The sequence below is a fragment of the Lissotriton helveticus genome, chromosome 5_1, assembly GCF_964261635.1.
Source record: "Lissotriton helveticus chromosome 5_1, aLisHel1.1, whole genome shotgun sequence".
Lineage (NCBI taxonomy): Eukaryota > Metazoa > Chordata > Amphibia > Caudata > Salamandridae > Lissotriton > Lissotriton helveticus.
In genome coordinates, this window is record NC_136065.1 from 967,661,218 (window position 1) to 967,687,526 (window position 26,309).

A 26,309-nucleotide genomic window follows, 5' to 3' on the forward strand; every position below is an offset into this window, starting at 1 on the left:
GCTGCATGCAAGTATTGTTTTCACAAACACATACAGTCAAGGAGGCACCGTTATGGCCTTCGCTAAATGTTTCATTTATACGGTTTGATGCTTTGAGCAGAATGAAAGCCATGCTTATACAGAAATCTGTGCCCTAAACCTCCGCTTGAGAGACTTTTGATCTTCAAGTGGCAAGGTCTTCAGCAGAGATACAGAAGTACAAACTGCCCTTTCCATTTCACATAAATGGTAAATCGTATCTTTAACATATCTGATATGGCAGGCATCGTCCACCTATTTTTCTTTTGTCAAAGGTTTTTTTTTTTTGTCAATGGTTTTTTTTTGTCAAAGGAGACCATAGGTTCTGGACTATTAAGCACCTTTCAGATGGTCCTTGGAGTTATACCAAACTTTATACACTCCATATTTGGAAGCATAATTGGAGGGCTGCCGCTGATCCCGTTTCTAATAGTAGGAATCCTGATTGTCATTTTTCTGCTACACAATGGGCGTCCCAGTCACCAAGGAGATATAAACAGTACTCCTGGAGTGACAATAGCGGGATCGCATGGTACAATATCTAGGCACACCATGCCTAAGAGAACTAAGTGCATCTTGGTACTTGTCATTTAGACTGGTCTGGATGGACTGCATCTTGCCTGCCCGCCGATGTTTTGCGGATAGGAATGTGTGTTAGATCTCTGTCTGACACTCCCATCATGTGCGTAACCGGAGATTGATGCTTTACTGGACCTGATAACGGCCCATGTTCGGCAGTGTCCCCAGGATATTCTGATGTTGATGGCGCATTCCTAGAGCCACCACTGGTAGTATCAGCTCCTGTTGGTATGGACATCGGCTCCTCCTCTGACACACAGGCCTTGGATGGGACGCAGGCTGCCCCAGCAACGGTTTTGGACAGTACGAAAGATCATCTGTGCTCAATTGACATAATCTGCGAGGTGTTACAGGGACTGTCATCTGCGGAGGCAAGCAACAAGAATGTTGCGTCTACCAGCAAAGACACATAAACATTTGATAAATTTGGCCTGTTGTGTGCAGGTAGGAATTCAACCTTTTTTTTTTAGAAACAAACTGAAAAATTGGAACTCCATAACAAATTCATATTCTTTTGAGCAAGCATGGCTTTCGAATGCTTATAGTAGTTCAAACTATACCTTCGGACACATTAGGGCTATGGCTTGTGTGACAATTTCCTTTTTAGACTTAAAAAAACTAAACGCTTTAACTTTTAATCATTGTTTTTAGCTCAACAAGAAACTAATGTTCTTAACGATTTGCGTACAAGTATCTAGTCAGCCTAGTAGTACGTTTAGAATTTAACTATGTCAACCATTCGGTAGAGGAGTGGGTGTTATATTCCATTTAGGTACCATAATATAGGCCCCGGTAACTTCATTACCCTTCACCTATATTCTTCCCCTACATTACGCTTGTCACGGTTTACAGGGACTGACCTTTTACCTAGATACGACACTGCATTTTCCCTAGTTTGAGATTTCATACATTATGCATGAGGATTCTTGGAAGCACAGCAGTATGACCATCTCTTGTATAATATCTATGTATAAAGTTCATATCCGACGTCATCCTTAGGGCGACACAGTAATACAGAGCGGTAGGACCCCTGGGGAGACCTATGGGTATATATACATCATATCTTGCTAAGATAGAGCAGAGGAGACCAAGATTTCCCTGCCAACACACTGACCGTAGATGCTGATGTGCCTGTATGCAGATACTCCAGCTTGCAGTGGTCTAACATCCTTCGTGGGGAGTCCAACTCGAGACCAAGACGGCGTCCCGTAGTCTCTCACTTCAGGTAATGGGGTTGACTAAACCCTAGAGGGATTCTTGGCTTAACACCCATACACATGCTAGGTACATCTCGTTAGGGAGGCATCGTAGGAGTACGCATCTTTTATCATGTGTTTTATATACTCAAATGTATTCATGATTATTGTAAGATGGTAGAGCGATACCATACATTTACCTTTATAGTACTGCTGATCATTTATATCTTATACTATTAACGCTTGTTGCAGCTCACCTATTCCACACCAGAACAACTGTTCAATAAATACTTATTGAAAACACTCAGACTGTTTATTCTGTGTATATCTCTGAGACAGCATGAGTGACTGAGCGAAAAGTAGTATATTGTTTCCACGGTCCTGAGGGATCAGGGTTGTCATGTTTGATGGTTGCCAAGAACTATTCTCACCTTGGTAAGAGGACATTCTAGTGGCACTGTGAGCTAGTTGGTACAAAAGGCCTAACATACCCAGTGGGGTTGTTCAGAATCAGCCTGACACCAATCCTACAGAGTATGTTGTCTAAATGTGCAGATCCTGGAAAATTACCATAGGAACTACACGACTCACCAAAGTAGGCCGCCTAATGTTATTTCTTTTATGAGGACATTTTGTGGTTTCTACCACTATTTTGGTTTCTACCATTATTTTTCTTTACTGTTTAACAATGTCTTGGGGGTACTACTGGTCACTGGTGATACTCTCCCTAATCTCTTGAGTGACTTAAATTGTGTTTTCCCCGCCAAAGAGTGGGGGTGTGGAATGGATTGTTAAGCCCAGGGCCACCTTAACTAGGCACTGACCCATTTCCATACATAACGTGGTGTAGTGGCTGACCCTATCCTGTTAAGCCCGGGGCCACGTTAACTTAGCATCAACCCCCTCTTCAAACACAACGTGGTCTGGTGATGGATCCTCGCCCATCTCATGAACTAGGATATTTTTCCAAGAACCTGAGTCTCACTGTCCTGTTTTGTTCCTTTCCTCTAAAGCAAACTGGGGGACGGACAGCGAAGGGAATCACCAGGAAACCGGAATATACCACTGAAGAAGACCTCCAACCACCCGCCAGGACAGCCATTCCAGAACTCTTGATTTTCCTATAAATTACAAATAAACCAGAACAATTGATAAACAGTGAATTTCTCGGCGGAGACTGAGCCGTGACGCTGTGGGGCACTCACCTGCTGTACGCTCTCCTGCTTTCCTGCTCCTGGGGCCCTGACGCTGTGGTCTCGCCGCTGCCGCGTTTCTACATCTCGCGGCTGGTGGCGGCTGGAGACTACAGCTCCCAGAGGGCCAAGCGAATACTTCCGGCCACTTCCTGCCGCTGCGCGCCCGGAGGTGCTATTTAAACAGGTCGCTCCCTCGGTGGAGCGGGGGGTGAATTTCTCGGCGGAGACTGAGCCGTGACGCTGTGGGGCACTCACCTGCTGGACGCTCTCCTGCTTTCCTGCTCCTGGGGCCCTGACGCTGTGGTCTCGCCGCTGCCGCGTTTCTACATCTCGCGGCTGGTGGCGGCTGGAGACTACAGCTCCCAGAGGGCCAAGCGAATACTTCCGGCCACTTCCTGCCTCTGCGCGCCCGGAGGCGCTATTTAAACAGGTCGCTCCCTCGGTGGAGCGGGGGGTGAATTTCTCGGCGGAGACTGAGCCGTGACGCTGTGGGGCACTCACCTGCTGGACGCTCTCCTGCTTTCCTGCTCCTGGGGCCCTGACGCTGTGGTCTCGCCGCTGCCGCGTTTCTACATCTCGCGGCTGGTGGCGGCTGGAGACTACAGCTCCCAGAGGGCCAAGCGAATACTTCCGGCCACTTCCTGCCGCTGCGCGCCCGGAGGCGCTATTTAAACAGGTCGCTCCCTCGGTGGAGCGGGGGGTGAATTTCTCGGCGGAGACTGAGCCGTGACGCTGTGGGGCACTCACCTGCTGGACGCTCTCCTGCTTTCCTGCTCCTGGGGCCCTGACGCTGTGGTCTCGCCGCTGCCGCGTTTCTACATCTCGCGGCTGGTGGCGGCTGGAGACTACAGCTCCCAGAGGGCCAAGGGAATACTTCCGGCCACTTCCTGCCGCTGCGCGCCCGGAGGCGCTATTTAAACAGGTCGCTCCCTCCGCGTCGCGGAACGCGCGCGGGCGTCGCCGGGCTGAGCCCGGGCAGAGGGCGGGCCGTCTGTGGCCGTCAGTGGTCAGCTGTGGTCGGGCGGGCCACCCCTCTAACATCGACACCGTGACTGTGGTGAGTTCAGTTCATTCATCATGGAGTCGGTAGATAGAGTTGCTACACAGGATGATTTTCCCTTTCCCCCTCCTACATTTGAGTCTCTACTGGAAAACGCACTTAACTTGGTCTCAAACGAAATAGCCGATACGGAAAGAAGAATGTCCCTGAGCTGTACCAACAATATAACACAGCCATTATCATTGACAACTAGCCCAATAATTCCACTATCACCAGCTGTTGTAATAACAAAACCGGTATTGGTACCCACTTCCCCTGTACCCCTGCTACCAGAGGCTGCCCCCACTATTATAATTGCCTCCCAGGATGAAGTTAATACTACTACTGGAACCATGGAAGTTAACAAAAAACAGGGTGGGGAAAAACGCAAAAGAGGTACTGCCAAGCCAGGTCCTAATAAAAGAAAACAACTACTAATTAATAAGAGCCAGCCCACGCCACAGAGTATGTGGAATAAACAAAAATCTTCTGAGGCACTAATTATTCACACTGACGACATAGACCGAGTGGATACGGACGATACTTCCACCGCAACCACAAGTAACTTAAGTGGGAACTCTAATACGATATGGACACAAACTACATTAATGGGAGATAATTTTAGTTTATCTAAACAAAATGGAAATCTAATTGAAACTATAGTTGACACTATTTTTAACCGACTAGAGAAGCAAATGATCAAACAGTTTAATAACGTTTTTAAAAGACTTGACAGATTAGAAAACCTGGTTAAAAATGAAGAAGTGAAAAGGAAGGGGACTGTTACCCTGGATCAAATCAGAGCCGATCGCTTGCTAAAAGAACTTGAATCTGTAAGTAATACTTTGTCACAGGGAAAGCAGGAAGTTTCCACTTTATTGGGTGAAGGTCCCAGCAATTCTGGATTATTACAACCATCTATTGTACCACCTACGATTCAACCCCGTCTTGGCAATGGCGGGAATAACCTGGTGAAACCCAATCCACCTTCCAAAACTGTACCCACGCCTGCACTTCGAAAAACAGCCCCCCCTGTTACCACTAACGCAAACACCATTAACCACAACAACGGTCATACCCAATTAACAACAGCAGCAAGGTCAACTTCAGATAACATCCAAAGCTCTGGGCAATCTGGGAAAGGTAGGCCATGTAAACATCAAGGGCCTGCCCTACATCTGCCACCGGATGCTTGCCCTTTTGTCCTGGTCCTTGCGGGTCTACCGCCGCTGAGGGAGGAACAGGGAGAATCGTGGGTTCAATTGCGAAATAAATGCATAGACTGGCTAACCAAGCACAAAGGTGTTGCCCATGATATTTCAAGAGAGATTCTATCGGCTCGCAGGGTGTCTTGGGTTGGGCCCCTACTCAAAGACAAGGAAGGTGACTGCATAGTTCTTAATTTTAAAAATCCTGGTACCGTTCGATATCTACTCAACAGAAATAATAACTGCTCTGCTATTTCCACTGTTGTTACCATGTTACCTTTGAGTTATTTTTACAGACCACCCCCAATGCAATTTCGGTCACCTTTAATGCAATTTCAGCCACCTGCATTGCAATGTCAGCCACCTCCTATGCAATTTCAGCCAGCTTCCTTTCCACTCAATATGTATAACAGATTTGCACCTTTATCGGATTTGGACATGCAAGACTGACCATCAGTGATCAACTCAGTGGAACTACCTTTGGTACCCAAAACTAAACTTCAGGAAGTTTTACAACTCTCACGGCAGACTGTAGACAGTCAAAGATCATCAAACCAAAGAAGGACTGTCCATGACTCCGAACTATCCTTTGTAAGCTGGAACATAGCGGGTCTGAACTCTAAGCTGAAAATTAAAGAATGGTCAGATTGGGTTATTGCCAACTGTGACATATTGATGTTACAAGAGACTTGGTGTATAACTATGCCTACAATGGAGGGTTTAAGTTGTTATAATTTAATGGCATCCCCTTCATCCATGGGTCGCCCCAGTGGGGGCCTATCTATTTGGACCAAAATAAAAACGGGGGTTCAAACTAAATTGATTCCTACACAGGGTAAATGTTTTATGGCTATAAAATATACCAACAGGATGAAACTATGTATAATTAATTTTTATAATAATGATTTTGTTACCCACCCTAACAATAATTTTTTGTTATTATTTAATTTTATTGATGAAATTATGGAGGGTCAGAAGCACGGGTCTTTCGATGGTATCTGCATTGGAGGAGATTTTAATGCCCATATGTACCGCAAAAGCCCACCATGTAGAAATGGAGAGGAGTTGAAAGATCATTTAGCCTCCCATGACCTATTGAATGCTATGGTAACTGCAGGAACAAGTGCAAGCAATATATCGACACCTACATATATTGGCCAGGGTTGTGCTTCCACAATAGACTACATGTTTATCTCTCCATCATTAAGTGACATAATTTTAAACGCAGAAGTCATTTGTTCCGCATACAGTGATCATTACCCACTTAGAATATACCTAAAAAATCTGCAGTTCACGAAGGATGCACCGAGAGTAGAGATTGGGGCACACAATCTGGCATTATCTACTGATAGATTAAGATTGATATGGAAAGGGGTGGACAACAAAGACATTCTAGCCAGAGTCATTAATAAACACCCAACGCTAGTCGAGATTTGTCTGTCGCACAACAGCCCAGGCCATGATGTGGTTGTTGCTTTTAGTAACCTCTGCGGGGCTATCAAAAGAGAATCTTCTAAACCAGCCAGGCCAAATAAAGATCATGGCCCTCGCTGGTTTGATTCCTCATGCTCTAAGGCCAATAGGGACCTGAGGGCGGCCCTAAAAACCAACCCAAGGGATTCCCTACTTGTGAGAGATTTAAGATCTAAATATAAAACCACGTTACGCACCCGATCTGAGGCCCTAGTGATTGATCATTGGGAATCTCTTACCCGTACTGCTACACTAAAAGATACAACGGGCTTTTGGAGAGAGGTTAAGTCTCTCAGATCCTTTGGTTCTAACATCAAACCAATTAACTGTAATATAAGTGGTGAAGCGTGGGTTGAGCACTTCTCTAAAATTTATGCTACATCTGGCTGTTTATCAGATATTGTCCCCCTACCTAATACTGCCGGATCACTGAACATCTTATTATCCGAAGTTGAAGATGCTATAGTTGAGAGTGCCAGCAACAAAGCCGCGGGTCCGGATGGCCTTTCGATTGATCAGATCAAATCCGAAATTAATTTCTGGGCCCCTTTGTTATGTAACTTATTTAATATTTTTGTCAGACAGCTCAATTCCTGAATCATGGTCGAATAGCGTTATCGTTCCGATATTCAAAAAAGGTGACAGGATGGACCCGGCCTGTTACCGCCCAATTTGGCTGATTGATAATACGCTAAAGGTCCTTGGAAGGGTAATTTTTAAAAGGATTAGGAACTGGGCTGAGGATAACAATGTTTTACATTGCAGTCAACTAGGCTTTAGAGGTCATGTGGGCACCATTGAACAATTTCTTAATTTGAATTTGATCATGGCCAAGTATATTACTGTAAAAAAGTCCCCGCTTTATCTGGGATTTATGGATTTGAGTTCTGCGTTTGATTTTGTTAACCGTTCTAGTTTGTGGTCACTTTTGCTTAATTATGGTTTGGATGATTCCCTGGTATATTTTCTTTCTTATTTACATAGGGATCTAAAGGCCAGAGTACGTATTAATAATGAGGGCGAGGTCTCTGATGATATTTTTATTAGCAGAGGAGTTAGACAGGGCTGCGTACTCGCCCCACTGCTTTTTATTTTATACATTAACGGGTTGAGCAGCACTTTGAGCAAGATTACTAAGGATGTACCAATTATAAACGGTTCCCCCATTACTGCCCTGCTTTATGCGGATGACGCAGTATTAATGGGGCGTACACCTAATGCCCTTCGTATTTTAATCACTGGGTTTGTTGCTTTTATGTCTGATTTGGGTTTGAACACGAATTTAAAAAAATCATTTATTATGAACTGTGGACCTAAAAAATATAATATTACCTCAATTAAATCAGGTGATAACACTTTAAGATGCACTAGCACTTTCCCTTATCTGGGATTGGTATTCTCTAACACAGGCTCAAGGCAGCCACACGTAGCCTTTGCGAGAAATAAAATTGGTAAGTCAATTAACTCAATTTTATCTCTCCGGCAACCTAAACAGGCAGATGTCACCACCCCTCTCCTAAACATTTATCGTACTCAATGTCAACCAACGGGGACTTATGGAGCAGAAGTGTGGGGTTATTGTAATAGCACGCCTGTCCAGTTAGAGGAAAATAGATTTTGTAGGAGGGTACTGGGAGGAGTTCCTTGTGCCTCTACATTTATCTGTCACAATGAGCTTCAGTTGCCATATATCGAGGATTTTATTAGATCCAGACCCGCCCTTTTTTGGATAAAAATATGGTTAAACCCAGCGGCATCTTTAACACGCAGCATAATATCTGACTGCTTATTATGTGAAAGATCCCATCATATACCTTGGTTAAATGCCGTTGAGAATAGCCTGTTGAGCGTGGGTCAGGGCCTTTTGTTTAGCTCCCCTAACACCATTATTCATGCCCACAAGAACATTGTCAAACGGGCGTTGTTGGATTTATATAAGGAGGAACGGTTGGGATCTGAATTCGCTAAATCTACGGTTATTAAATATTTGCCCTATGCTGAATCCGGCAATGTCAATTCAAACAAGCCCTGTAGATACCTGTCAATTTCGATAGGAAGATGGAACTGGAGCCTTCTGTTCCGATTCCGGGATAGAAGCATTGTCAATCTATTAAGCTTTCCCCTCGGCTTTAATAAAAATTTAGAACAGCTGGATTGTCCATGCTCTGAAGGTGGGAAACAAAGTTTGTTACATTACTTTTTCTTTTGTGGTTATTATAAAATGTATACCCGCCAATATTTAATGCCGTTCCTTCGCAAATATGACCAAAGGGATTTTACTCTGGCAATGAGAACTCTACAAATGCTGTCAACAGATGAGGTGATATGTACTGTAAGTTGCTTTTTAAAAACCTGTGTGAGATCAAGGGCAAGCATGGAACTTGCCTGATGGACTACAGTATTTTGGTATTAAATGCATATTGCACTTTATTGTTATGACATATTTTGCACATAGACGCTCCCGTATGTTTGGTTAGGATGTAAACGACTGTTTCAGGGAGAATATAAACTGAAAATCGTAATTTAAACATTAAGCACATTAGGACTTTTCTTGTTCATGTATTATGCACTTTATGCCATATATGCTGCTCTAAAATTTTATTGGGAAGTTTTGTTTTTATCTAACAATTTTAAATAATATATGTTTTTATGCATTTTTTAATATGTTTTAAACTGTATGCACTTTTATGGAAGTACCAAATTCCGAATAAAGATCATTTGACTTGACTTGACTTGATAAACACCTAAAGCCTCCTAGCTTCTATTTCCGCCCATCCCTCCCACAACACTCCTAACGCTCGTTAAGGGCTGGATGAGGTTGACTTCCACCCTAATCAACACTAATGCGGAGCTCAGCATTATATTTGCCCCGAAAATATCCTTGACCACCTTCTCCACCTCCTGCAAATAGGCCTATAATTTTGGGCACTTATAAAACATATGTTGGTCATCATCTCCTAAAAGACCACATCTCCGGTATCTTGGTATCAGTTTGTGCGCAAACTTTGCTATCTTCTGGGGCATCCAATAGAGCCTAATGATGGTAAAAAATTGTTACGTTTCAGATTGGCTGGTTTAACCACTGACTAAAACAGTTGTAATGGAAGTTCCCAAATTGTTTGTAGCTCAGTCCTGTGTATATCCCCCGCCCATACCGTGTATGGTGCCTTCAATTTACTGTCCTCAGCATTGTGTAGTGTCAAGTACCAATAAGTAACCTCCTTCTTCCTGGGGGTCTCATCCTGCAACTTTGAATCGAATTCCCACACTCCCACAATCTCCTGCCCATTGGCTGTGACCCAAGATGATAGCTGGAGGTACTTTAATCTAGAAAGGGAATTACCAGTCTTTGCCACTAATACTTCCTAGGGCAACATAGACTGCACTGTAAGGAGATCCCCCATACTTCAATTCCAGCCCTCCTCAATGGAAGACTCAGCCCGTCTTTAAGACACCCAGGCATGCCTGGTGAGTCCCAGATTGGGAAGAAGTCCCAAAAATAGCCCATATCCAGAATCCTTCAAACTCCCAGCCAAAGGGTGAGTGCAGCCTTTAAAGTCTGCAAACAAACCTTTTTTAAGAATTCCTTGCCCCAAACGTGTACAAAAAAACCTTTAGAGTCCCACTCCCTTATCTTCTCTTCCAACATACCTCCCCACATTAGGGGTCTTGGTTTACCCAGAAGCCCTTAGGCAAAAAAAGATTGTCAAATATAGTAACACATTTAGATCACAGTGCACCTCTGTGGACACTTATATGTAATCCCAAGTACATTTGAGGAGTCTGTCTGGCAACCTTGCATTCATTCAGATGTGTTTTATGAACATTGATTCACACATTTCAAATACATTTTACTTAAGAGATAACAGAAAAGGCACAAGGTGTACTGTGGTGGAGTTTCACTACCAGCCACCAGATTGATATAATACAAAATCAAAGTCTTAAACTAAAACAATTATCAAAAATGACTCGCCAACATTTAAGAAACTCACCTAGTTCTACGGGCAATGCCTTTAAAGGATTTCCTTCTAACAGCAGCGACTTCAAATTCCTTTAAAATGAGACATACAACATGATAAGTATTGAAAAATTAGAAAATGATGTCCACATTATTTGCATGTAGTGGAACACACGATCATTTGTTTAGTTCCATTTAAGCTTCTTAGAGATGCAAGTTCTCTGAGCTCAAAGTTTCACACCAATGTTCACATGCTGCAGTAAATGAAAATTATGGATGTTGCAGTTTTGACAACTGATGACACAGCTTCAGAAAGAGCTGCAGGAATAGGAGAACAATAGGGGAAAGCATGTGGACATTTTAATTCTCTGTATCTGCATTTTTCTGTATTTGTTTAGGTGTATTTTAATATAATGTTCTACCGCCTACAAAGCAGAATACTCTCTTAATAACAAAACCTTATCTATCAAGCCTCCAGCAGAACATTTTCTGGAAGAAGACATCTTGTTGAAGGGGAAAAACTCTATTCCTGCGCCATGCAACTACAGCCACAAACGCTTGTAGTGGGTTAGGTTTTACAGACCCTAAACAACTCGTAAAAGCAGGAGCCGAGAATATGGCAAACATTTTGGCCAGGTTAATTCATACATTCTTCCTTGAAAACACTGCCTAACTCGGATTCAGTGGGTAGATTAGAAGCAGAAAGGATGAGACCGTTGGTGAGGCTGCTAAAATTCACCAGTTTAGGACACCAAAACATAATGGTACTCTTGGTGTAATAAAGAATTGAACTGATTTACTTTGATAAATAATGAAAAGATATAGGTTTGACCCCTTATTTTTAGGTCTTACCTAGACAGCACTTGCACTGTTGCTTAGCGATCTTTTGTATATAGTTTGTGGAGTTAAACTCCGCCCATTGCTTGCCATTGCTTTTCATTTGTCTATGTCAGTGTCCTTTAAAAATCCTTGCTTGCTAGTAGTCTGTCCTGCCTCTTTGTCCCTCCTTTTTCTCTTCTATTCCTCCCAGAGTAGGGATGTGTGCATAAAGCTGATGTCTGCAGCTCAAGAGTGTCGAAGGACAAGCAGCGGCGGACACTGGGAAATGCTCTCTTGCACACAAGTGTCAAATACAAACAAAGAGAAGCAGAGACAGAGGCACAATTAAACAGGGAAGTATGCACACCTACATACAGAGAGATACATTAATGCAGTAAAGCATATACACAAACACACTGATAAAGGGGAGTACATACACATATGGGTTTAGGAAGCATATACACAGAGGAGAGAACACATTTTAACATCGCATTATAACATGCAACACAATTCAACTACACACACTTCTGCACCACATCATTCCACACCATGCCAATTAACTGCAAATCAAAAAAGATAAACTACATGTAATTCAACTCCCCTCCATGCCATAAAATACCTTTCACATACTATCACTCTGCTACATAATTTCACTCCACATCAAACCATATAACTACACTCCATACAGCACAATTCAACTCCAGATAATTCCACTACACATAATTACACTCCAACCTACAGTTACAGTTCGTAATGACCAACTCCCGGACCATATACTCTTTATGGCTTTACTACACTTATAATGTCTAAGGATGGACTTAGACACTGTAAGGGTACTGGGTTCAGTCCATACCTTAGGGCTAGTACACCCTGCTAGAGAAGTGACTTACCTAGGCCTCAAGCAGTGGATCGCAGACATGACACACAGGGATTTGTGCTATTTTAAATCTTCACTTTTCTTTGCACCAAAACACGCAGCCTACAGTGGCAGTGTGTGGGTGTGTTAAGGTGCAGGGCCTCTAAGGTTGGCACAATAGGTGCTGTAGCCATTAGAGCCCTTCCCTGGTCACAGTGCCCTTGGTACCCATGGTAAATTTTACAAGTGGCTTACCTGCGGCCAAGGATGTGCCAATTGTGGATACAAAGGTAGAGTCTTGGGAAAGAACACAGGCCCGGGGAACCTGAATTTAGGACAAAATCCTAACTTAAGACAAAATCCTAACGTAAGACCAAATCCTAATTTAAGACAAAATCCTAATTTAGGACAAAATCCTAACTCAGGACAAATTCCTAACTTAAGACAAAATGCTAATTTAAGACTACTAAATGCCATCTGTGAATACCAAAAGTAGTAAGTTTAAGATTTTGTCGTAAGTTAGTTCTGTGAATCTGCCCGATCCCCTTTTGTAGGCTCTTCCAAACTGAAATTCACACATAGAGAAAACACATTTTTCTGTGAACCTGCTTACTGACAAACATAAATATAAACAATCTGCAGCAATCGGAGATGGACCACTAATGGTGGGCTGAGATTATCTCCTAATGGCAAGACTGATACAGCTACTCAACAAGATATTCTTCAGCATTCTTTAACAAATTAGAGTCACATCTAAAATGTCAATATAGCCTATCAATACCATCCACGCTGTAAATAACACTGTTGACAATGGTATAGCACTTTCTAGCCATCTCACTGTCCTATACAGCAACCTCCTTACTATACCTCGGGATAAACAAATACATAAATAAGCTATCAACATATGAAGATCAGCCTATTACTAACAGACTATCCCCTAACTCATGTACTAGACACCCCACTACCCTTCCTTGACAATACCAAGCGATTTGACACTCATGCTCAAACTGATATCCACTAACTGTGTCCAAAGAACTGAAAGTTCCAATTCGCATTTTAACCTCAATTAGTATCTATGAGCATACAACAGACATATGCACTAACACAGTCAATCTAAAACACTTGTCACATCTATCCTGATCATACCATGCATCCACTACCTACGTATGCACCAACGACTTACACTGAGTCACTCCGAACAGTTATCAGAAACATGACCACCAATCTTGTTGCTACAAATTGATTGCAGATCCATGACATACCAACTCGATTGGTTCACCATAACAGCTATTTGTTACCAATAAAATGAAAAGTTCTCAAGCTAAACTTACGCTCAAATGTATTCTCAAGCCATGATTCTTATGCTATGCCTAATATGAAATTACAAAAAAAAAAATTCATCATATAGAGAGATACCTGATCAAGGGCCTCAAGTAGGTAAATAGTATTAACCGATTCGTAAATACCGAATTTTACCGATTCGGTATTTACAAATCTGTAAATGCTATGTAGCTAAAAAATCTGTGGTATTTACCTAATCGGTATTTACCGATTCGGTAATTGACATTCATTCCTATGGGCCTGGAGGCCCATAGGAATGAATGTCAATTACCGAATCTGTAAATACCGATTCGGTAAAAGGGGGAAAACATTGAAGGGTGGCAGGGTGTCAGTTTGACACCCTGTTGCACCCCTCAATTGTTTATGGGTGCACATGTTGCAGACATACATGCCCTAAGGGCATGTATGTCTGCAACATGGCACTGAAGCAATTTGCATTAAATTGCTCTTTTTTCGTTATTTACCACCAACTTGTAGTTGGTGGTAAATAACAAATCCTAACATGGGGTAAGGAACATTAGGAATTCGGAAATTTACTGAATCAGTATTTAAGAAATCAGCAATTTACAGATTCCTTAAATTACCGATTCGGTAAATTACCGAATCCTTAATTTCGGCCCCCTACATAAGAAAAGCCCATTACCGGTCGCTAACAGCCGAAATTCGTTAATTTCGGCCGTTACCGACCGGTAATGAGCCACCTACATCTGGCCCCAAACCTCTAGACAAAGTCTCTTTGTTACTGCCAAGAGAATTTTTTTTAACTTTTCAAGTCTCTAGTTTAACACATTACTACTACAAAGTCACTACCTTGAACCTTCACCTCGACAACCACAGCGACCCCGACTCCACCACCCTCCTTGATAACCTTGCCAACCTCGGAATGAAGCAGCTCATCACCATCCCCACCCACAGAGCCGGACATACCGTCGACCCCATCTTCGCAGGAGGGACAAACATCCACTTCAGCCACACCACGCAGCCCCTCTGGACAAACCACCCTCTGGACAGACCACCACTGTGTACACTTCACCTTCAACACCACCACCGCACCCAAACCTGTCCCGTGCCCGCCAAGAAGGAACTGGAGCAAGATCCCAGAGGAACTCCTCAACACCATCCTCCTCCACAACCCTCCCCCTCTGCCACGACAGACGCCAACTCCGCAGCCAAAGAACTACACTGCTGGATCTCCAGAGGCGCTCACTAGCTCGCGCCCCTCTGCCACCTCATCAAACAACGCCCCCTGAAGGCCGCCTGGTTCACCATGGACCTCCAAGAAGCCAGGCACTCCTGCAGACGCCTCGAGAAACTCGGAACAGGAAAACCACTGAAAACCAGAACAACTACAGGAACGCCATGAATGAATACCACCAGCGCATAAGAGCCACCAAGCAGACCTTTATCAAGAACAAAATCTACACCAATGCACGTAACGCCAAAGTACTCTTCAACATCATACAACAGTTCACCAAACCCCCCAGTGAACCCAAGGATGTCGCACCATCCCAGGACCTCTGCAACAAGCTCAGCTCCTACTTCAACCTGAAAATCAAGGCCCTCTGCGAAACTTCAACAAACAGACCCGGGACACCACTGACCACCTTCATCAAAGAGAACACCATCTTCGACTCCTCCCAGTCCGGATTTTGCAGCAACCACAACACGAGACCGCCCTACTTGCCGCCACCTCTGACATATGAATGCTACTTGACCAGGGCCTCATTGCAGCGCTCATCCTACTAGACCTCTCCGCAGCCTTCAACACCGTCTCACACCACACTCTCGCAGCCAGACTCCATGATGCCGGTATACGAGGAACCGCCCTCGATTGGATCCGCTCCTTTCTCTCTGGCAGAACCGAAATGATCAGAACCGAAATGATCAGACTCCCTCCTTCCTCTCCGTACATACAGAGATCAACTGTGGGGTACCCCAAGGATCCGCGCTCAGCCCTTCGCTCTTCCACATCTACATGGCCCCCCTCACCACCATCGTCAGCCAGCATGGGATCAGCATAGTATCTTACGTCACCAACACCCAGCTCATCCCTTCTCTCACAAAGAACCATGAAGACACCAGACTCAGCTTCTAAGAAGGAATGAAAGACGTTGCAGCCTGGATGAGCATCAGCTGCCTAAACTGAACTCTGAGAAGACAGAGGTCCTCATCCTTGGACCCTCCCCCACTGTGTAGGACAGCTCCTGGAGGCCCCCTGTCCATGGAAACCCACCCACCCCAACGGACCGCGTCTGGAGCTTCGGCATCATTCTAGACTCCTCCCTCACCATGAGCCGCCAGACCAACACCCTCGCCTACACCTGCTTCAACTCCCTCCGCATCCACCATAAGACCTTCAAGTGGATCCCCCGAATGTAGAAAGACAGTCACCCACACACTCGTAACCAGCAGACTGGACTACTGTAACACCTTCTAAGCCAGAATCAACAAAAGCCTGCTCCACAAGTTCCAAACAATCCAGAATACCGCAGCCAGACTCGTCCTCAGAACCCCACTGGCTCCCCATCGAGAAGAGAGTAACCTTCAAGCTACTCACCCACGCCTACAAATCCCTCCACAACATCGGACCCAAATACCTCAACAAAAGAGTCTTCTTCCACGTACCCAAAAGGAAATTCCGCTCCGTCGACCTTGCCCTTGCAGAGACCCCACGCATCCGCAGAACCAGAGCAGATGGAAGATCCCTCTCCTACATCACAGCAAAGACCTGGAACGAGCTCCCAGTCAACATGAGATGCTCCCCCGCTCTGCACACCTTCAGGAGGAGCCTCAAGACCTGGCTATTCGACTGATCCGGAGCTGCACCCCCCAGCGCCTTGCGACCCTCATGGGTGAGCAGCGTGCTTTATAAACCCCTGATTGATTGATTGATTGATTGATTGATTGATTGACCACCCTAACAGCTACATGGAATTTGAATGAATTCTCCCATTATGCACCTATGCAAGTGTCATACAATAAGAGGATAGGCCACCCACTTGATTCTCGAACAATATTGTAGTGTAGTTCCTATAGTCCCAATAGGCTCTGCGCATTGGAATAATATCTTCAGTAGTGTAGACGTAGGACTGAGGTTAACTAGGTCTCTACTGACTATATTAGACTTAAGTGTTTGCCAGCTAGCTCAGAGTTCACTAGAAACTTTCTCGAATAAGCGAGGAGGAGTTTAACCCCCCTGGATAGACAAGAAGGGATTTAGTTTCTGACAACCATAAATCATGACAACTTTGCTCTCCCTGAATAAGAGTATATCTCTAGAGTCATGTGAAAACAAAAGACAGCTATTTCACTCAGTCAAAGGTGCGTACTTAGTTTAACCAGATTGCAGAGAAAAAGAGAGACAGGCGTTTTCAATAAAAGGTGTTATTTATTGAGCAGTCTCTTTCCTCATACAAGAGAAATTAATTGCTACAATTGCAATACTTATAGTTAAGTAAAGTGCATACAGTAAAAGCAGGATTATGAAATAATACTGTAAAAGCATGGATATGGTTTCTAAGCCATATGATACTTTAAAATGGATAAAATAGAAACATACATATATACATTGGCTAATCGTACTCAACTGGTGCTTCTAACTACGCCTTCCCCGGTGTACCTGACCTAAGCCTAATACGTGGAAGGGAGTAAGTAAGTAGCAGTTTAAGTTAAGTTTGGTTTGCCAAGAATCTGACTCAAGAATTCTCTGTAAGGGTTTAGTCAGTTCAGTACCTGGGTATTAGAAGGCAGGAGGGCTGGTATCTCTCTCTCAGGACTCGGTATCCCAGTCACCCGCAAGGGTAAGCTGGAAACGCCGGAGGCTGGATTTCTCGGCAAGAGAAAAGACAGCGTCTTTCTCAGCGCGTCAAAAGGGAGGGGCAGCGTCCGTGGGCTCTCGCATCAGCTGGGCTCTTCGGAAGTAGATAGCCGCTCTGCTCCGGGATTACCACCGTGTGTTTGCTTAAGGCAACGTTGGTATATTTATACCTGAAAGGTGCAGGGTTTGACGTAAGGCTGGACATAAGACGTCAATAAAGATGTCACTAAGAACTGGTCGTTCTTACAGTGCTTTACAGGAGTTCTCGGACGAAATCAAAACAAAGCAGCGGGGATTTCCCAGGTTGCTGGAGGCTTAGATTTGTTTAAGAACTCGGTGTGCTTTCTAGGGGGCTGGAGGAATAGGCTTGCTTCATGTGACAGTATGCGCTATGACTGAATTATGAAAAGGGTTTCTATGCCGTTGTAGGGATATTATTGATTTATAACCGGACAAGGGCAAAGAATAGGAATATCGATTCAGGTACCTAGATAAAACACACTACACCCACTCCACGAATTCATGTCCATAATTACTAAACTAAACAATAGTAAACATATCTGACGGTGCATGTGTATACCGATCCACCCCAAAATACATTATTTTGCATCTGAAATGGCATATGCGAAATACACGAAAAATGAGTATAGGTACTGTACGCTTTCAAGCAGTGTAATCATTCATAAAAAGGATGCACATATATATCAGCATGAATGATTTGCGAAAATTACACATGAAATGGCTCTTAATACAGAAAAGAAAAGTGCGAGACCATTTCATCACATATAAATACAGTTATTTGTAAATATGCTAGAGGCTGAGGTAATATATTGTCTCTAGAGTTCCTAAAAATAGAAGCTCTGTTCTCTAAGAATAGTTCTACTTTAAGCAGAGGATGAGTGCCAAAAAAAGGTAAATATTTTGGAATCAGCGAAAAAATAATTTCGTTTTTCAAGGAAAGAAGTCAAAACAGTTCCAAATATTTCCAGAAGCTTTTGTTTTTCAAAGCTGAAGGCCAAATTCAGAGTTCAGGGAACGCTGAGTGCTCGTTTGCTTAAAACTTATTCTTTCTGTTCAGGGGAGAACATCATTTCAGACAGACTTTCAAAAAAGCAGTTTACCGCTTCAGGTGAAAGTTCGACCAAGTTGGAAAATGCCGCAACTGTGCAGTCGTGAGAATGAATGCTATCATCGACGACATGATCAGCAGTGCTCACAGAAGGTCGTACCTGGTTGATGCTGCTCTCATCTTGCACTTCACTACCCTTCAATCGTAGTGCTGAAGTCTCAACGAATGGCGTCATCAGGATGGGTAACCGCTCGGGACAACACGATGCATGAGCTTTTACTGGACTCAGCAAAGTATCTGTATCCAAAGGTACTTCTGATTGTAGTGTGAGACAGACGTCTAACACGCATTCTTCTCCGCACAGCATACATCTTAACACAGGTAAGATACAGTTCTCCCAGATGGGTCTGAATGAAAGAAACCAGGTCATATTCAGATCTCTTAGCCAGGCTAATCCAAGGACTTTAGTTATGCGGTCCCGATAGCGTATTGCTAGGATCGTTTCTTCCATTGTTGCTGGAGTCTTGTCTGTGACATGGCTTGCCATAACGAAGCAGTAGTATCAAAAATAAAATGCCTGCTACGAGTCCCAACAGGAGTGGAAGGCCGCCAAAGAGTGAATGGACAAAATTAGGAAAGATGCCCAGGACTGCTTTGAAAGGTGTCAACAGTCCCGAAAAAATTGTCTTAAATACACTCGCGATACCATTCGTATCAGAAATGTTTAAGATTTAGTTTAGCATTTCTGCGAAGTGTAGGGGGCAATTTGTTGATAAAAGTTTATGTATCTCTGCCGTTGTCCTTGCAACTTGGAGATCATACGTTTCTTTTGATGACGTCAAGTGCACTGGCGTCTGTAGAAGAACAGACTTCATTCTGCTTAAAGTATCAATTCGAATAGAAGAGATTTTCAAACTGGGCCAAATTTTTCCCTCCCTGTCTGGAGTGTCGTTTGGATACAATACTTTCATACAGCAAGTGACCCTGGACGAAACGCTTACGAGATAAGCTTTTCCTGGCACCAAGCCACAACATCTGTGGTCCACTATTAGAATGTAGCTCCCGTTCGAAAGCCGTCTAAAGAATGGCTCTATTTGAGTTGCAGGTGTGCCAAGTTGGTGACATGAAAGGTTATTTGAAGTCCCCTCACAGGCCCCATGTAGATTTATACCCTTACACAGAAGTGTACCACTTAGTGATTTTTCACAATTATCACCACTAAGAAATACATTCTGTCCTTTTTCACTATAACGTGTTAGTGTAAGGTAATTTCCATGATGACTTGATGTATCCTTTACCCAACCTTTCATACTGGCCTGCCTGTATATACTTTTGGCAGTATCGAAATTGGAAAGTCGTTATCGGAATAGTTATTATCCCGTGTATTATCCATTCAATGACAGGTTGTTCTGACATTGTCAATGGTAATCTCTCAAGTTTTTCAATGCTCAGAATTGTATATTCAGCTTCTTTTTGTGCCAAGCTGATTTGTATATCAGTAAGGTTAAAGATAGAGAATAGTGACGTTGTGTTGATTAAACGCCAAGGCACGTAGCCTGAACGCAGATTTTGTAACGTCCAGCCAAGCTGTACAATAGAACGCAATTGGAACTGACCATGTTGTAACATTAGCATGTCCTGCTCTATTATATCGATTGCAGATGATACAATACTGTCCAGTGAATATATTCTGGAAGACAGAGTCATTAACCCATTGTCCACCACAGAAAGTGATTTTTCCAAATTAATACGGTCAATTTCCCGTATTTTTCCTGCTGTTTTAATTTGAGTTTCTTTCCAAACTTCGTTATAAGCTGAATATATAGAGGCCGCTACGAAACGTTTTTGACGCTGTTTGCATGGTCCCATAATGAAATCACGCAAGTCAGCACCTTCTTTTAGTAAAGTTAAGTGTTGCTTAATTTCTGCCAGTGTGGATGTATGTAGCCATTCAAAGCAGAGTTTTCCTACACTGTATGTTGTTACTATCCCTGGATGTTGTCGCTGGGAGTATCTAGGGTCTGGCCTGGTCAATTTGAACCCCTGTATTTTGTTCAGGTGTCTATCTTGACAGTTATTTGTGTCTGTGGGCCAGATCAACCATTTTTTCCAATCAGGATGTGTTCTGTTTTGGTTTAAAATATGGGACACGTCTATCTCAACATCTGTAGTGCTATTACTGTCAGGTGTTGGCTTTGGAATAGACGGTTTGTTTAAGTCTTTAATTTTGGCTAGGCCAAGACAGGTTGTTTGTTGAATTGTGTCATTCAAAAATATAATTTATTCTGGGATCATGCAGGCTCTGAATAATGATTCTACACCTTGGACTTGCCAATCTCTTGTACCCCAGATTGTTTTTGTCTCAATGTTATTGTTCCAAAAATCAAAACTAAATGTATTCATTTTTTTTAAAAATGTTTCTGAATAGATTAATTTTGTATTTTTCAGCATGGTTTTCATTCCTGTCTTATTTAACAGTTTGAAATAAAATGTTTCTGCTTCACTTGTGTTAAACCCTGAGAAGTATGGGAATTTCTCATACAATGTTTTTGAACTACCTTTTGGTGGAGTTGCACAATGTTCCCATTGATTATAATTTAAAACATTTCTAGGTTGAGCAGATTTATGCAAATAATGGTTACCATAATGGTAGTAGCAGTACATCTGATCATAATTTGATGAACCCTGTAAATAATCATGTTCTGTAAATTTTGCTGACATAACTAAGTCTGACATCATATCATTAATACTTTCAAAGTCCCAATCATCAGAGAATGTACTCGGTTTTACAAAGTCACTTAATGAAACCTTAAATTGATGAGGATACTTCAAGAGCTCGACCGGGCCATATATATTGTAATCTATTTTGTCCCATGCTACCCCACCGGGTAATGGATTGGCTGTGAAGTTTACTGAAGAAAGTTCTCTTTTCTCGATGTGTGAAGACTTGTGTGGCTTTAAGACCAGGTTGATTTTCTGGCTTGCTGTGTCCATTGTAACATATTTTCCCTCAATGAAGTGTCCCAAGCATAGCACCATGATGAGCCAAAGCAGGAGGAAAAGTACACCTAGCACCACCCAAAATTCAATCCATGGGGAAATCAGATAGGTTTCTTTTAGTCGATGAAAGAGTTCCTTAGTCTTATCTTTAAAAGTTTTTGTTGCTGTAAGCTGTTCCTCAGGTTCACTCGGATCCTCAGAAAAGTCATCGAAATTGATGAAGTAGCCTGATGCAGTTCTGTCAATTATTGGAATTGCTTCTGGATTTTTCTTTGTTTCATTAGTATAGTCTGTGGCTACATCGTTGTAGACAGGTGTTTCTTGACGAATTGTTGTTGTAATTTGGGTTTCAAGAGGTATAAGTTCCATGGCTTTGTTGCATAGTCCTTGTTGATTCAATTGTGATTAGTCTCTCAGTTTGAACCTCTTGATTTGTAGCAAACTTTGGTGTTCTGCTATTTCTTGGGAGTCCACTTGGCCTACTACTTATTATTGGCCACATGATTGTGGTTTAACCAGGTCGATGGGTACAACTCGGTTCTCCTTTTTACCAGCAAGGGGCGGTAGTACAACTGATCTTGTTCCGTTGACAGCTAAGACAGGTACTGCTTTTCTGTAAGAAGACCCAAATTCCTTCTTCACCGCGATTTTCTCTCTGACCAGATCCCCAATCTTTGGAATCCAGACAGGCCTTGCTGGGACAGGTGGTTTCTCCTCAGTGATTGTTGGCTGTTTCAACTTTATGTTGCTCAGGTCTTTTCTTGTTTCATTTAAGTCCTGTAAAATAGCCAAACGATCTTTGATATCAAAGCATTTTCTTTCTACCACTGAAGTCTGACTATCGAAGTCCTGGATATGCATTCTAGTCCCGAACAATAGTTCGTACGGACTGAAACCTTTTAGAGAATTTCTTGGCAGATTGTTAAGACTACGTTGGACACTTATTAAATGTTTGACCCACCCAACACCCGAACCTAATACCTTTGCCGTTATAGATTGCTTTATGTCTCGGTTTTTTCTTTCCACAAGCCCGTTTCCCTCAGGATGGAAGGGACAAGAATACCGCAATGCAATGCCCATGTTGGTCATGGCCTCCTTATAAGCTCGAGAGCTAAAAGCAGGACCCTGATCAGAGTGTAGCATGCCAATTGCGTATGTGCCGATAAAGACTCGCAAATCTTTTATAACAGTTCTGGCGTCAGCCGAGCGCTGGGGCCACATCCAAATGAATCTCGTGCAGGAGTCCACTGCAACCATGATGTATTTATAGTTGCCATCCCTTTGTAAGGGACCACAGTGGTCTAGGTAAACACATGCTAATGGTTTATCTGAGATTAGAAGGGGCGTCTGCGCTGGTCTTTTTACCGTCGAAACTTTCATCTTTTGGCATATTTCACAATCTAGAACATAGTTCCTAGTTTGTCTTCTCATTTGTGGCCACCAGTATCTTTGTTTTAATAATGATACTGTGGCCGAGACACCAGCGTGTGCAGAGGCGAGCCCTTCGTGTGCCGCTATAATTAGTTCTTACATATGTTCCATGTATGGAATTGCCCTATCCCCCACTCCAGGGATTCGAGCAAATGGAACGTTATTCCCATCAGTTATGTATGAGTACTTTACTGGAAAGCCTTTCGGGAGTGTTTTTATCGCATTATTTACTGTAGCACTGACAGCTTGTAATATGTTGCTGTCTATTTTTGTTTTTGACAGAGTGATCGCAGCTACGGAAGCCGTTTGCACAGCTGCCTTGCGGCCTCATCAGCCAATGAGTTCCCCGCAACGTGAACGCCATCACGTTGATGACTCAGTGTATGTATCACGTGAGTCTTTTGTAGTTCTTTTTGTAAAAGAACCAAAGCGTTTTATGCTTGATTGTGCCACCCTTCGCATCTTTGAAACCATTTAGAACCCAATTCTGCAAGTATTCATTATAAGATTGAACGCAATAATATGAATCGCACAATATGAGTGTGGGGAATTCGCGATCAGTATTTTCAAGCGCCATCTTAAAAGCCAGTAGTTCAGCTCGCTGAGCTGTACAATCTCCTAGAGATTGTGTTTTAGTGACCAGTGGTCTAAATTTTCCCTGGTGCCAGCGACCTTTAACAATCCCGCACGCAGCACTGTAAGCTTGTTTACCCCCAACTGCGTGCTGTGCTGATCCGTCTGTATATATTATACAGCCGTAATGTTCAAGAGGCAGGATTTCGGTCGGCAGAGGACATTCAAATTCATATTGGAGAAATTCTTGTGTTTTTAAATTAGGATCAAATTCGTAGACCACGTCTGTTGCAGCAAGAGAATTAACCCATTGGATCCATCTAGGATGTAGCGCTTTAGCATTTGGAATGCTTGCCTTTGTTACCGCTTCTAGAGCTGGTACTGGTGTAACGATGATTATTCGTTTACCTTGTGCTAGGGCTCTTTCTTTTGCTACCGCAGTCTGAACCGCAGTTAGAATTTTTTCCGTTGAACTAAATTTCATTTCAGCTTTTGTGTACAAATGTGATTTGTATGCTATTGGTACCGTCTCTCCCTCATTAGAGGTCAGGTATGTGACCGCAGCTTCCTGGGATGACTCGGATTACAAGGTTGCGAGTGTTATCGCGTGTTTGCAGTTTTGTTTTAGCTAACATGTCTGTTTGCAATGATCTCAAAATTTCTGTGTGTTTTTGAGTCCAATTGATTGTTTTAAAATCGGGTTTTATTAGTTCATAGAGAGGTTAAACCCTCTCTGCATAATTTAGAATGTAAGTTCTTCCGAAATTCAGGAAACCTAGAATTGATTGTAAGTTCTTCAGCGTTCTTGGTGCTTGGATTACAGCGCACTTCTCTAAGAAGTTGTCTGCCAGGCTTTTGCCTTCACTTGATAATTCATATCCTAAAAACAGGACAGTTAGATGGGCAATTCGTGACTTTTTAAAGTTGAATTTGTAACCCTCTACTGCGAACCCAAGTATTATGGTGTTCACTCTTTTCAAGTGAGTATCCAAGTCATCATCTGTTAGATAGATGTCATCGACATAAGATAATGCCTCATCATCATACATTTGTAGTAACTCTGTTACTCTTGCTGAGAATAATCCTGGGCTGTTCTTGAACCCCTGTGGGAGTCGACAGAATTTTACTGCGAGCCCATTATTGAGAAAGCGGTCAAATACCTGCTTTCAGGTGCTATATTTTGACAAATGTCTAATGTTGTTTTGTATTTTTTGCGCACAATGTTATTCATCAGTGCTGCACTGTGTGAGTTTTGTACTGCAAAGGTTTTGCAACATGAGTTAAGGTGTCTGTAGTCCAAAACTAGACTATATGAATCGTCTGGCTTGGAGACAGGAAACAAAGGATTGTTCATTTGTGAGGTGCATGTTTCAATCACCCCCTGGTATTCAAGTTGATCTAAGATCTCCCTGACCTGTTTTTTAGCTTCTTGCTTAATTGGGTACTGCCTTTGTGCAGTTGGTTGACATTTTAACTGGATTTTGTGAGGAGGAGAGTCCTCATCCCATCCAACATGATTTTTATATAATGCAGGAGCTTGGGCTACTGCCCACTTTCTTGCAAATGTATACTTTTTATGTATTGGAATGTGATTTGAGAAGGCAGGCATAATCATTTCTTCGCCATGAGGGCACTCCCTGACAAACTCCGGTGGCCAGTCTTTTTCAGCTAAAAGGATGTCATAGACTTTGGAGAGGTTATCCCAAAATAGACCCCTTATTTTCCTAGTCTTATCTCCCTCTATACGTAATGTTATTTCGTATATTTTATGAGGTTTGCTAACTCTTGTATCTGCAGTTTCCACCTGAATGTATTAATTTGTGTCCACTGTCTCCAGATGATTCATCAGGATCTTGCGAGCTATGCTCACTTCTGCTGCGCTGTCTAGCATTGTCTGAGCCCACTCTCCATTTTTCAGCTGTGTCCTCAGGATCCTCGGCATGTTTGATTATTTTAATGCTGGGTACCTTCTTTTTTGGAAAGTGTAGTTTTTTACTTTGATGAGCAGGTTCCTTGGCTTTGGACTTGACGTTCTCTTCCCTGTGTTCTGACCATCCTCTTCTTTCCGATTTCTGCGAGGAAGTCTGAAAAGATCGAGAGGGACGTGTATCAATATCTTGATATCTATCAGGTTTCTTCAAATTATCCCTATTTCTAAGGTTGTATCTTTTCTCAGAGGGCTCCCTCTGGGGAGACTTGTGTCCTTGGTCCAGAGAACTTTCTCTCCGCCGAGGAGACTTTCCTCTGGACTGGAATCTTTTTTCTTTGGGAGTGGATTGTTTATTTCCATCCCAGCTCTTTTTTGGAGTGTTTAGATTATTTTTAATAAATATTTTTTCAGGATTTTTTGTTAGTTGGGGTTTTACTGGTTTCCCACCCAAACTATCTCTCCCTAGTTCTTCATAGGATTTTTCTATGATTCTGGCAAGTTCAAATGGTTGTTCTTTCAATTTCTGGCCGATCGCCACAGATGCCGCTTCTCCTTTTATGTTAGATAATAATAAAGCTGAGACCTGCTTGAAGTCTTTCAGTAATTTCATACCTAGAGTTAAAGCAGGTTTTGGACCGTATTCATTTTTAATCTGTTTTAGCACATCGGGTATTACCGCCAAGGAAGGAACACCATGTGTTTTTGTGTAAATGGAAGCAAAGATTGTGCCCCAAGTGTCACAGTCCTCCACATGTGGTGCGATCCCCATCGGAAGACAGATAGTCAGAATTCTGTGTTTCTCAGTA

The 26,309-nt window shown here is 42.9% G+C and overlaps 1 protein-coding gene across 12 annotated transcripts in view; it reads right to left on the bottom strand.

Moving 5' to 3' along the window:
- Positions 1 to 26,309, bottom strand: part of LRRC27 (leucine rich repeat containing 27) — an 801,922-nt gene that overhangs the window by 395,819 nt on the left and 379,794 nt on the right. For all 12 annotated transcript variants that reach the window (XM_078643471.1, XM_078643467.1, XM_078643476.1 and 9 more), the window contains one exon: positions 10,702 to 10,760. In XM_078643471.1, coding sequence (XP_078499597.1) covers positions 10,702 to 10,760 — 59 coding nt within the window. The remainder of the gene's footprint in view (positions 1 to 10,701; positions 10,761 to 26,309) is intronic.